General features: G+C 41.2%; 1 protein-coding gene across 3 annotated transcripts in view; it reads left to right on the forward strand.

The window, feature by feature from the left end:
- ARFGEF3 (ARFGEF family member 3) overlaps positions 1–12,944 on the forward strand; it is a 93,903-nt gene that overhangs the window by 11,968 nt on the left and 68,991 nt on the right. For all 3 annotated transcript variants that reach the window (XM_049801523.1, XM_049801524.1, XM_049801525.1), the window contains exons 3-4: positions 5,328–5,409; positions 9,166–9,297. In XM_049801523.1, the coding sequence (XP_049657480.1) occupies positions 5,328–5,409; positions 9,166–9,297 (214 nt within the window). The remainder of the gene's footprint in view (positions 1–5,327; positions 5,410–9,165; positions 9,298–12,944) is intronic.

The raw sequence follows: 12,944 nt of genomic DNA on the forward strand, positions 1-12,944 counted from the left end.
AAAATTTATGTGGTTATCACCATTTGCATGAAGGGAGATAACTCTTACGGTGGTGACAAATACTTCATTTATACTGCCCCCTTCCCTAAGTCAGTATGGTGGAGGTGAAGGTAGGCCATGAGACTGTGTTCCAGGCACTAACCAGAAGTTAAGACTGGGCCATTTCCTATCTGCATTACAATTTTCATCATGAGAGTGAATTAATGTGCCATTATTCTCTTCTCTTCTCACTGAAGGCTTTTTCTACTACAATGAGGATAGAAAGATTTTTATGATCTCTCTACTTACAACAGTGATCTGTCTTGCTCTGACCTTTTTGGCAGTCTGTTTTGACTGACCTGTCTTAGCATCCCTTGTGACAGACCTGCAGGGAAAGAGGTAGGTTGATGAGCCACGGCAGACTCAGACAACTAGAAAGGTCGTTGTAACCCAGTGTGCTGAATATAAAGGCAATTTACAATCTCATGACTCATTCTGCAGTTTGAGAAGCTGACAGTCGTGGAGTTGGGGTAGCTCAGGAAGGACAGCCTGTGCTCCTGGAGATACTGGTTCTGGATTACGCACATGGCTCTGTCTCTGACCTTTCTGCTTCACGCTGGGCAGGTCGCTTGGGATTCAGTCCAGATACCATGGAGGTCTAGTGGCAAAACTCCAGGTAGCGTCAGTAGGAACAGGACTGAGTCTTGTCCTTGGCACTCTCTGCTTACTCAGTTTTGCACATAACAAGGTCCCCACTTACCAAATGCTGTTTTCTCTAATGGAGTGCCTGTTAGTGTAAATGGCTAATGGCTTCTAGTGACCTTAGAATATATATAATTTTTTTAATTTTTTTTTTTAATTTTATTTGGTCTTCTGGGTCAGGACAGGAGGGTGCTTGGTGGCCTTTGTTTTGAAGGGAGGGGACTGACATCACATTATACTCATTTGTTCAGTGTTTATGCATTATACCAGATTTAAATAGAAACATTGTGATTAGGAAAGCTGTTTCATGTCTCTGCAATTGCTTTCTGTGCTGTAAAATCATTCTTCCAGACTGCTGTTCTGTAGTGGCTCTTACCATGTCCTTTGCACAGGTGACCTTAGACAACAGCAGCAGGTAAAGAGTGATCCCTGTCTTCTCTTCTGCTCAGGGAAAGAACACTACAGCTGGGATCTGTTATTACTGTCTCTCTCTTCTCCCCCCCCCCCCCCCCCCCTTTTCTTTTTGGGGGCATGTGTGTTTGTGTTTGTGTTTGTTTTGTTTTGTTTTTTAAACTGAGCTGTCTTTTGACAGCTGGGTGGACATATCCTGAAGCTTTTGGTAGCTTCCCCTCCTCCAAGTCAAAGGTGCTCCCTTCCTTTCATGCCCCCCTCGGTGTTGTACTTGACTCGTCTCATTCAGGGTTAAGTTGGTATTTCTGCTTAAAACTCTTACGTATATCTATGTCCACACCTGCATGCATCTACATGGAAACTTAGGAGTTTCAGCATGAAACTAGTTTCTGTACATAAATGGGAAACATTCTTAAATGTGTTTTGAAGTATATTGATGTGCACTAGTTTATTCTGAGAACTTCACATATGTAAAACATCTTGCATGTGTAGCACTACAAAACCTGAATGAATTGTCACTTCACAGTATAGAACTGCAGACAGTGGAGTAAGCAATGAGATCCCATGGTGTGGGACCACTCAAAACAGGGTAGAATTATAAAAGGACTGTAAGGAATAAGAGGAAACCTCAATCACTTTCTTCATTGCACTCTGAGACCAAATTCTGGTCTGCATTATCTCTTGTGCAGCATAATGGAACTCAGTTCTTCAGTGGTAGACCTTAGTAGGGACTGACTGTGTTAATTTACATCACCCTCTCCCATTCTGCCTGAGGATTATCTGCTGTGTCCTTCTGTGTTCTCATACTAGCAGATGATGCATTTAAATGACAGGTCGAACTGAAGTGTGGAAGATGCTTAAGCTAATCCAACATTGTGAGGTATCTCTGCAGGTGTTTTATAGCTGTAGCATGGAAATGCTAAAGATTTAATTGACTGAGTGTGTAACAAGAACAGGAAATGACACAATGGCAGTTCATTTTCTCCAAGAATACAGTGGGAACACAGGCTGCAGCAACCTTAATTAGATTTTCAGCTAAACATTTTTAGCAAGGATGGGAAGTTCAGCTAATTGAATCTGTTCTCATTTCCATCCTCCTGTTTGTCATTTTGTGCTCTTCATTTTGGGAGATATCTCAAGAAACAGCTCATTGTTCTCTGCGTATGTGATGACAGATGGTAGGCAACATGCTGATGTGCAGGATAGCTACGCACAAGCCAGAAGAGCTCCCACCTGTCTTCATTATAATGAAACTGAGCTGGATCCACTCCAGTGACTTATGACTGCCTTCCTTTTCCCCTCTCCTCCCAGTTTCCAGCCACTTTAATATGAGAATAAGTTTGTTGTGTGTTAATAATGCCCCAAATGCTTATATGCTGTGGCAGTAAACTGTAGAAAGTCTAAAAGAAATGTGGTGTTCTGCCCTGAAGAGGTGCAGGCCTAAATAATCATCAGTTTGTAGCATCCCTGCAGTTAATAATATATACTAGTGTGATTTTTTTTTTTTATTATTTTTTTATTTTTTTTTTTCCCCCCTCCTCCTTTTTTTCCTGTGTGTGTCCGGCTGATTGAGTACCAGTTAATGCACAGGTATTTTGTTTTGGCACCTGTTGATCTACTAATTTCAAAAGTGAGTTCTCCCCCAGAGGGTGATAGTGAAAACTTCTTTTAAAAGAAAGAGGATGTCAAAGTCACAATGTGAAAGTTAGCACTTAAAGGTGCTTTGTGGGTTAGAGATGTATTGCTGTGGCACCTCTCTAAACTAGAAAGTCCTGTCACAATTTACCTGCATGCTGCATATGTTCCCAGGTCCAGGCAAAGCTGATGGTAGATACATAGGCAGTAGCCAGGTCTGTACTGGCTGGAGGATTACTGTCTGAACCTTGGAGTAAATGTTTTGGCAGTTTCTGTAGGTCTGGATGATATGACACACTGAGGAAATGTTTCCTAGATGTTCTGTAGTTCAAGCTGTTTTGGATGCTAAACTCACCAGTTTTAAGAGTCCTTCTAGTTAAATTGATTCTAGAAACACTCAAGAAAGGATCTTCTGAGAAAATTGGGCTTTCTGCCTGCCTGTTTCTCAGAATATCTTAAATGAAGCAAATGGTTAGCTTTTAGTTAGAAACTTATTTTAAGATACACATGTAGTCTGCTTCATGTTCTTTAGAAATCTGCATAATTCATGTTTTTTTGAAAAAGCTTCTTGTGGTGTTATGCCAAATGGCCTTTTACAAATTCCCATAACCTGGGAAGAAGGTACAAATATGAAAAGATCTGCAGATTCCCAAGAGGTCTTTGCCAAGTACAGAAGCTTGCTAGATTGCTTAACTGAGCCATGCTTGTGACTCTCAAGTCTTTAATTTATCATTAAAGGAAGGGGTTGCATTCAAAGAACAAATAGCAGATTTGTGCCCCTTAGGGTAGTTTGTGATTTGTGCTTTTTTGGGAAAGGTGGAGAGAAAGGAATACCAACTGAACACTCCCAAAATAGAGTTGACTTTTCAAAGTGGACATTCAGTCCCCTCTGCAAGCAGGATCCACTGAAGGAGTTAAAAGCTGGTTTCCCCAAAGCTGAGATGGCCAGCGTTTAGTAATCTCCATTTAAGTTTTTTAAGAAGCAAGTTCAGGTTGTAGACTGCCAGTGTCAGAGGGAGGTTTGTAGGTTATGGGCAAACTGTGGCAAAGCATGACTTTAGGTAGCTTTGACAATATATCTGAAACTCTGGTAATCACTGTTGCTCAAAGCTAGGGTTTCTCCTTAGTTAGTTATGAAGGGAGGATTTGCGAGAGGAGCAGAATATGCATGCTAGTCTACTGCATATGTTTCATTCATGTCAGAACCTGAACCTTTAGAATTGTAGGGGAGCTAGTCAATACTCTTATTTTTATATACTTTTGAGCAAATAAACTATTTATCATTGGGTCAACTGAAACTAAGTGAATTCAGGTCAAAGGCAGCTCACAGGAGCAAAAGAGGGAAAACTCTTCATTTTGGTATTTTTAGAAATTAAACATCTTTGACTCTGCTTTGAAAAGACAGGAGTTTTGGGTGTGTGTTTGAATGCATTAGAACTTGACAAAGAAGAACCCTCCAAATGGAACAAGTCAGTGCTTTTTGGTTTCCAGTTGGGTAAGAAAAGACTCAGGTATTTGTTTTCTGTTCCTTCTTACCTTGCACATGTTTGTCTCTATGAGAGGAAGTTAATGTAATTCCAAAAGGGCTCCTTCGGGTGCAATGTAGACAGTTGGAGAACTAAGACTCTTAAGATCTGGCACAGAATGTTTTGCCATAAGCAAGTATGTCTACACAAATGCAAAAATAGACTCTGTAGGTACAGGTAAGTGCCTCATGATATGTGACCTAATGAAGTGTTGCAAACCTTCAGGGAGCCTGCAGCTGGACATGGGCTGAGTATCTCTGATCAGGAATGAGTTTCCTGATAACTAGCAGGATTTACTTAAAGGGCTTGTGGTTACTAGGTGTTCATTAGATTCTGCAGCCCTTCTCTGATAAGGAGTAAAGAGAGAAGTCACAGCTCCAGGCACTGTTTGGTTTGGTCACCAAATAAATAAAAAAAAAATGGTATCCGAGCACTGAGTCAAAAGCATCTAAAATACTATCCTAATTAGTGATTTATTTTAATATTAAAAAAGTGGTGTTATTCTGTAATCAAAGTACAGCTTAGTCATAGTTCTAGCACATGCTAATTCAGGTGTAAACCAAACTCGTTGGTGTACATTTGCTCTTGTCTACACCAGTTATAGTTGGAGGGAGCTAATGTGACAGGACACACTGTACTGTAGAGGAGTCCACAGACCAAAACTTGACTAACAGAAAGTGGATTATGAAACCACTTTTCTGGCAACTTGGATATTAAACAGAAGGTAAGTGACTGAAGTGTAATGCTTATCATGCTGAGTTGAAGGACCACTAGTGATCTGTGAATCCCATCGTTATGCTTTTCACATTCATGCATGCACACAGAGGGCTAACAGTTGGGAAGTATTTTGTGAAATTTCAATTAAAAGGCCATTCTTAACAGTATGTGAAAAAATATGCCAGCTTTCTTTAGAGAGTAAAAGTGCTTCACAGAGTTGTGAAATTCTCCTTGATCACTGTATGCAAGTGTTATCTTACTGAAAGTGACACAACCCTTCTGGAACATTACTCCTTTGAATACCAATTTTGGTTCCATTGTTCCCTCTCACTTTTTAATTTTTTAAATTTTCCTCAGGGAGAAGTGTCTCCTTCCTCTCCAACTGGCTCTGGAATCGAAGAGCATGAAGCTGGCCCAACAGGCTCTAGCAGGGATGCAGGTATGCCTTTAGAGTGGGTGTGCGTTAGTAGGCAGTGGATGCCAAGGAAATCTATGCTTTTCTTTTGAAAAATACTACAGAAAAAGTGTCTGTCCTCGGGTGGACTTAAAAATAATGTTCATGTTTCTGTAACAGTGTTCAGAAGTTAGGATGCAATTAAAGGCTGGTGATTCTGTAGAAGCTAAAAATGTTCTGCAGATAGGTGGGAGTTCCCAGCTTTAAATGTTGAAATGGAGATGTACTCTTTCTTGTGTATCCCTGGGCTACTTTTACTAAGCCTTGCCACTGCTAAGCATCTTAGAAAGTAAACTGAGTCAAGTCTTGCTGTTTTCTTTGATTAGAAGAGAGGACTGCAGTGCTTGAAAGATAGAGAGGTTAATAAAGGATCTGGGAGCTACATTCTCTATGTATGGGCACTTTCACTTGTACACTGAAAACAGTAGGAGTAGCATCTGATTTGGAAGTTTATGAAATTGCAAAAGAAAACAACAGAGCAGCACAAGCAACAAAAAGACTCTCTTGGGTTTAACAGTATAAAAACTAAAGCAGTTTACCCTTCTTTTCATTGGACAAATGAGTACATATCAGTAAATACTTATCACAAGGGGGATGCTAGTTGTGGAAAAGGCTCGCACACTGCTGGGGCATAAAAGGCATGCCACCATTTTCCGAAAAGAAATTTCTCCCTCAAAGGCCAAGTCTGAAGTTGTTTTGGGAGTATAAGGATGTAAGTGGATCATTCAAATTAATTTAATTCAGTATGTGAGGTATCAGGCATTTGGTCAGAGAGTGCCCAATATTGGGGCACAACATGGAGGCTCTGGCTAAGGAAAAAAGGTACTTTCTGAAGGGTTCCTGTAACTATTGGGCTCTGTCAGAAGACACGTATCACTTTCTTGCAGCGTTCCCATTCTCTGTTCCCATTCTGAGATCCTGTGCCCTGTGTTTCAGATATATGAGAGGTGGCAGGGGGGTTGCTTTTAAAGTGAAAGCAACAGTAGACAGTAGGACTTGAACATATGTCTGTTCTTGTACTGGTGCAGGTATGCCAGTTAGAAGAACATTGTAGAGTGATGATAAACCAAGAATAGTGGAGGAATTATGAATGGCCCACTCTCCAGTGTATTATAACTTCCTTGGGAACACTCAGTGAAGATAAATTTTATCTTTTTACTCTTCTAACTTGCTGCACATACACTTGAGTTCTGCAAGAAATGGAATTGCAAAGTTGCAGATTTGCAGCCTGCTACCTTAAGTAAGAGTGTTACCTCCTATCTAGAAGCCTAAAAAGGTAATCCAGGCAACAATACAGTCTTTCATCTGCATTTATGATATGTGAAATTTTATGAAGGACAAAAAGGAAACCACACAACTGATGCTATGGAGGTAGGTTAAAAAATAGGATAAAAGTAAAAAATGAGATGAAGTACGACTTGAATTTACTAAAAGTAGGTCACAGGATCACATGATGGTGGAGGTTAGCAGGGACCTCTGGAAGTCATCTGGTCCAACCCCGCTGCTCAGGTAGGGTCACCTATGGCAGGTTGCCCAGGACCATGTCCAGATGGCTTTTGAATATCTGTGGAGACTCCACAACCTCCCTTGGCAGCCTGTGTCAGTGCTCGGTCACCCTCACAGTAAAGTGTTCCTGATGTTCAGAGAAAACCTCCTGTGTTTCAGTTTGTGCCCATTGCTTCTTGTCCTGTCACTGGGCAATGCTGAAAAGAGCCTGGCTCTGTTCACTTTGCACCCTCCCTTCAGATACTTATGTACATTGATGAGATTCCCCCCCCTAAGTGTTCTCTTACTCCAGGCTGTTTTAAACAGTCCCAGCTCTGTCAGCCTTTCCTCTGAGAGATGCTCCAGTCCCTTCATCATCTTAATGGCCCTTCCCTGGATTCTCTCCAGTAACTCCATATCTCTCATACCAAACTAAACATTCTCCTTTATAGAGAAAAACATATTTTCCTTGTACATTGAGTTAAATCTCATCAAGCTGTAAAGTGCTAAAAGACTTGATATACTACTATGTGGGAAATCCTTTAAAATGTTGTTGCAGGTTAACCCTGGCCGGCAGCTTAGCCCTATCCAGCCACTCACTCAGTCCCTCTCAGTGGGATGCAGGAGAGAATCAGAAGGGTAAAAATGAGAAAACTCATGGGCTAAGACAAAGTTTAATAGGGAAGGCAAAGCTGCGTGCGCAAGCAAAAGAATATAAGGAATTCATTCACTGCTTCGCATTGGCAGGCAGGTGTTTAGCCATCTCCAGGAAAGCAGGGCACCATCATGTGTAATGGTTACTTTGGAAGACAAATGCCTTAACTCTGAATGTCCCCGTCCTTCCCCTTCTTCCTGCTTTCCCCAGCTTTTGTTGCTGAGCACAGTGTCATATGGTATGGGATATCCCTTTGGTCAGTTGGGGTACGCCACCCAGCTTTCTCCCCTGCTAATCTCTTGTGCACCCCCAGCCTACTTGTTGGGGGGCCACTGTGAGAAATGGAAGGCCTTGATGCTGTGTAAGCTCTGCTCAGTAATAGCCAAACATGAGTGTGTTATCAATGCTGTTTCGGTCACAAATCCAAAATACAGCACCCTGTGAGCTCCTATGAAGAAAGTTAACTGTGTCCCAGCCAAAACCAGTACAAGTGTACAAAATAAGAAGTAGGAATGAACCAGTGAAATGTGCTACAGAGCTGAAGCTGGGAAGGAACATCAGTACAGAAGCAGAATGTACAGGGCGAAGTGGGCTGCTCAATGTCTGCACTGGGACAGAGCAAGGTTGTGTTCCTGGGAACTAAGACAGGGTAGTTTTGCTCTGTCATGGGAGGTTCTAAGAAGACTGGAGCTGGGAGAAGACTTGCGTGGGTACATCTATTGCAGGATGCCTGCCACTAATAAGAGGCACCCATGAGGGTGGTTATAGACTAAATGGAAGAGGCATTTCTAGCAGAACTTTGAGGAAATAGTGCCACTGGCCATGTTGGGAGATACTGGCTCAAATACTGGCTTTTTCCAGGCAAAGAAAATCTGATCAGTCTAAAACATTCAGTCTGAAGTTCAGTCAATTTGTATTGAAGCACTCCTATATATGTTTGTGGTCCTCATGCCAGTCACTTGCTAACAGTACTCTGCCTTCTGAGGACTTGCTTGCATCCATTATTAGTCAACTTCTGAATGACACAAAACACATCTTGTCAGTGATCAGAAGTGCCACCTCCACAGTGCTTGTGCTCTGTGCCTTATTGGAGTGAGTGGGATGATGACTGATTCTGTCTCTTGCTGTGCAGGGTATCCAATAGCACTAGTTTGAGGCCAGGATACTAGCCTGAGTTGGGGGGGGGGGAGAGGGGTGTTGGTGGTGTTTTTTGGGTTGGGGTGATGCGAGGGTTCCACCCTCTCCCTGCTTCTAAAACCTTGATAGGTTTTGCTGAGGGCATTACTTGGAGTGGTTTATGATCTCTTGCATCAATTACTGATGTCTGCTTTCTTCTGGACACTGGAGAAGTGGGGTGGGGAGAGAAGATACTGGAATGGCACCTGATTCAAAAGGTATTAACTGTCCCCTCATTGTGGCACAGATCTTCCAGTTTTGCTGTATTTTCATATTTTATATTATTGGATCAATTTGAAATTTGTACAGAGAAAACTTAGTCACCGTAGTACCAAACACTAATAGGTTTAGGTGTAGTAGTTTACAGCAGGATTGGGCAGAGGCAGTTTTGTCTGAACCTGTATGTTGCCGTTTTCTCTCTGCAGAAGCTGCTGTCTGATGAGAGGTTTGTATCTGTGGAAACAGACTCAGATGAGAAACAGTTGCTTAATCAGATGCTGAATGCTGTCAAAGTGACTCCTTCGCTCAATGAAGACCTGCAGGTTGAAGTGATGAAGGTTAGTGTTTCACACACGTCAGTGCTTGCAACAGAGGCTGCATGACTGAATGCTGGGGTTAGCAAACAAATTAGCTGTTGCCTTGGAAATCTTGACCTTAAGACAGTATTTGATTCCCTCCTTCCTGCTGGCAGATGTCAGTTGTTTTCATTTCTACTTGGTTTGTGTTGCCCTGGGTTAAATAGGAGATAGTTTATATTAGGAGTCAGTGCACTGGTGGCCCCAGTTTTAGCAACCTGAAACAGGACAATCAATTCACTCCATGGAAGTTCACAGATAAAAATGATTTGTAGATTTGGAAGTTTGTGTTTGATATTGAGCCTTAGTGCTCGTGACATGGGCTGTGCAGGTTTGTAATTTTGAATTGTGTGTGCATAGGTGCTTTCTAGGTTGTTAGCTATATGTTGTCTTTGTAAAATGCTAATGATGGAACATGATTTGTTTAGGCACCAAAATGTTCCTGGGCTAGTGCATAAGGGAAATTATTGTTTTGTCTACCCAGTGAAAACTTCCATTTCTAGAAATGCTTTAGCCTTCTACTGTGTGTGTAAGGAAGCTCATCTGCCGGGAGGTGCTATCAAATTTCCTTGCCCTGTCATTGTGTTGGTTGTATGACTTGCCAGTACTGCCATAAGAAAGCAACTTCTAATACCTGTATTATCTGTGTGAAGCAACATGGTAGTGGATAGTTCTCAGATGTTTGGGTGTAAACTTTGTACTACAGGGTTTGTTGTGCTATAGCTGATCATTGGTCAAAACTATTTTGGAACAAACCTGGTGGTCTTTTTTGCATGTTCACTATACCTAGTAGTACTGATTGGTATATCCGCATCTAGTACTTGACTGTCCTTTACTTCTAAGTACATGGATTAGGTATTGTATTTCTTATATGTGACATCCTTGTTCTAATGCATGTATGTTATCCACTCTGAAACTGCTCTGTACTAGCTGTACTCTTTGCCACTGACGATGACTACCTGGGTGCAATATGCAGTCAGTGTCAGAACGTGCAGGAGGGTAAGCCTAGCAACAGAAAAAAGGGAGGAGTATTTGTGTGCACTGTTACCTGTTTTATGGGAGCAGGCTTCTGCCCACATACAGGCTTAACTGGTGACATCCAGGTCTGCATTCCTAACCCAGAATGCCTCTTTCCTGCCTCTTTTGTCTCTGGAATGGAAAGGAGGAAGAGTTAAGTAACACTACTGAACCAGCAGGGCTCTCTTGGTATGCAGTAATTTTTTGCAAGTCACTTTTTTACCTTCTTGGGTGTTGCAGATTCAGAATCTGCATGCGCACTGTTTCTTTGAAAGCTGTAACATGCATCTGTGATGCATTGTCCCCAACTGAGAAGAATGTGAGCACTGTATTTTACTACAGTTATGAGTGAATATCTTCTCAAGTTGCCTTGATACATGAGAAGCAAAAAAAAAACCAACCCCAGAACACCAAACTACATAAAACCCAAGCCAAAACCTAAGATTTTATGTATGTACACTTAAAAAAAAAAAAAAAATGTTCAGTCCCAGTTTAAGCACAAAAGAGAAAGGGGAACGTCGTCTTCGTTCATTCGACTGAAATTTTGATGTACAAATCCTTTTCTGGCTAAAAGCACAGCAAAATGCATGTATGGTAAAAATCAGGCTACATCTTTACATCCCGAGAACAAAGCAAAACTTCTATTTTGATTTAAATATTTCAATAGACTAGAGGACAAAAACATGCTGTAATCAGGGCAGTTAAAACTCAGAGGCATTAAATCTGTGCCTTGCTTAAAAGTCAAATCAAGTAGAGATCTTTTTACATTGTAACTTGAAGGTTACAGATGCCATTGCAACACTTGAAAATGTTGTAGCTAACACAGGCCTGACTGAATGGCTAAAGCCTTCTGGGGTTTTTCAAGGAGCTGGTCTCAGCAATGTGTTTACATCCCTGGATCTGCTAAAATGTGCCTTCAAGGCAGCATATGATTGTACATTAGATTGTGTTATATCATCTAAAGGAGATTCAATACATCTTTATCCAGTGCAGATATTAGACGTTCCTGAGAGTGAGCAGGTTTGCATGAAAATGGGTCAGCAGTGATACTGGACTGGTTCTTTGTGATTTGCTGCACAGTTGCACTAGTCTCACAGGTATTAAGAATGCAACCATCAAAGATTACACAAAAGCTTTTAGTCATGTAAAATAGATGTGAAAATAGAGGTGCAGGAGTACAGACTTCACTGTAAGTTGCTGACATGTAAACTCCTAAATCACTTAAATGTGTTTGTTTTGTTTTGTTTAAATCCTATCCAGAATATCTCCTGTTGTTCCCGATAAGTGTACACCAGAAATTCACACTTCACATATTATCCAAAACAAATCTTTTGAATATTTATTTTTTATGTTTGTTGTCATCCACCTGTATTCCAGATGCAAGTGTGAAGGGATTTGATTAGCTGAGGAGAGCATTCTGTAAAGTTTTTTACGCTCAGGTGCCTGCAAGTTGGAATTGGCACTGAAAGGAAGAACACAGGAGAGAGTCATAAGTGCAGTTTATGCAAGTGCCTTGCTTGATATGCCTTTGGAACCTGTCAATATTACTGTGAAGGGACAGCATTAGACAGGAATGGAATAGAGTAACTAATGGTTGCTGTAAAAAAAAAATGGAGAGGAGTGCTAGTTGGACCTCTTCTGGCACTGAAAAAAACCAAGCAGTTGGGGCCACTGTTGTAAAAGTGGAATGGCACTCACTAATTTATGTCTGGGTACCAAATCCTCCTTATTTTTAAGGGTGGTTGTTGTGGCATGCTCTACAGATTCCCAGACTGGACCATCATAAAAACAGCATGCTGACAGTGTTCAGACTTAAGGGCCAGGGCTGGGGACTGTGCTTGGAGTGCATCCTAGGCATCTGGGGAAGATTTATACTGCCCAAATGCAGCTGTAAAGATGAACTCAAAGCCTTCCTCTCTCACAATACCTCTCTCCTCTGTGCTAGGTGAGGTACCTCTTATTCTTTTCATAAACTTTGATTTAAAGTGGAATTTTACTTGTTGTAATAAGCAAATATTAAACCAGGCTAGGGATTGCTGCTAGTATGTCTAGTTCTTCTGAATAGTTGTGGATTATATCTTTCTCTTAGATGTTTCATGTAGAGTGATTATGTGGGGAAATTCCCCCCTTGAGTTTCCAGAGTAGACTCTGAAGTCCTTGTTTATCTTTTTGCAGGACACCCTTATTATTACTAAGCACTGGGTAATTCTTAGGTCAACAACAGTTTTATGCCCAAAAGAAGGCAGTGGACTTTTCAGTGAGGAAGGGGAAAAGACTATGGTTTCTCTGTCGTGAATGGGCACCTATAACAAACACAGGTGTACTAACATTTGATTTCCCACATAGTAAAGCAAGCTGTCTGGGGTGTATAAATTTTGCATTCAGACTTGCATGTTATTTAACTGCTGAGCCTAGTATTTCTTTAGAATATCTCAATGATTGTGCTGTCTGTTTTTTCTCTGTACCTCTGATATATTTTATGACAGAGGTTTATTAGTATTTTCACACTGGGGACTGAACTGAGGTTATTTAGGTACTTTAAATCATATTAAAAGATACTGAGAAACCAGGTAATCCAGAAAGCGTGACTAGAGGGAGCAGTGTATCTGACA

This window comes from Accipiter gentilis, chromosome 5 (genome assembly GCF_929443795.1).
Source record: "Accipiter gentilis chromosome 5, bAccGen1.1, whole genome shotgun sequence".
NCBI lineage: Eukaryota > Metazoa > Chordata > Aves > Accipitriformes > Accipitridae > Astur > Astur gentilis.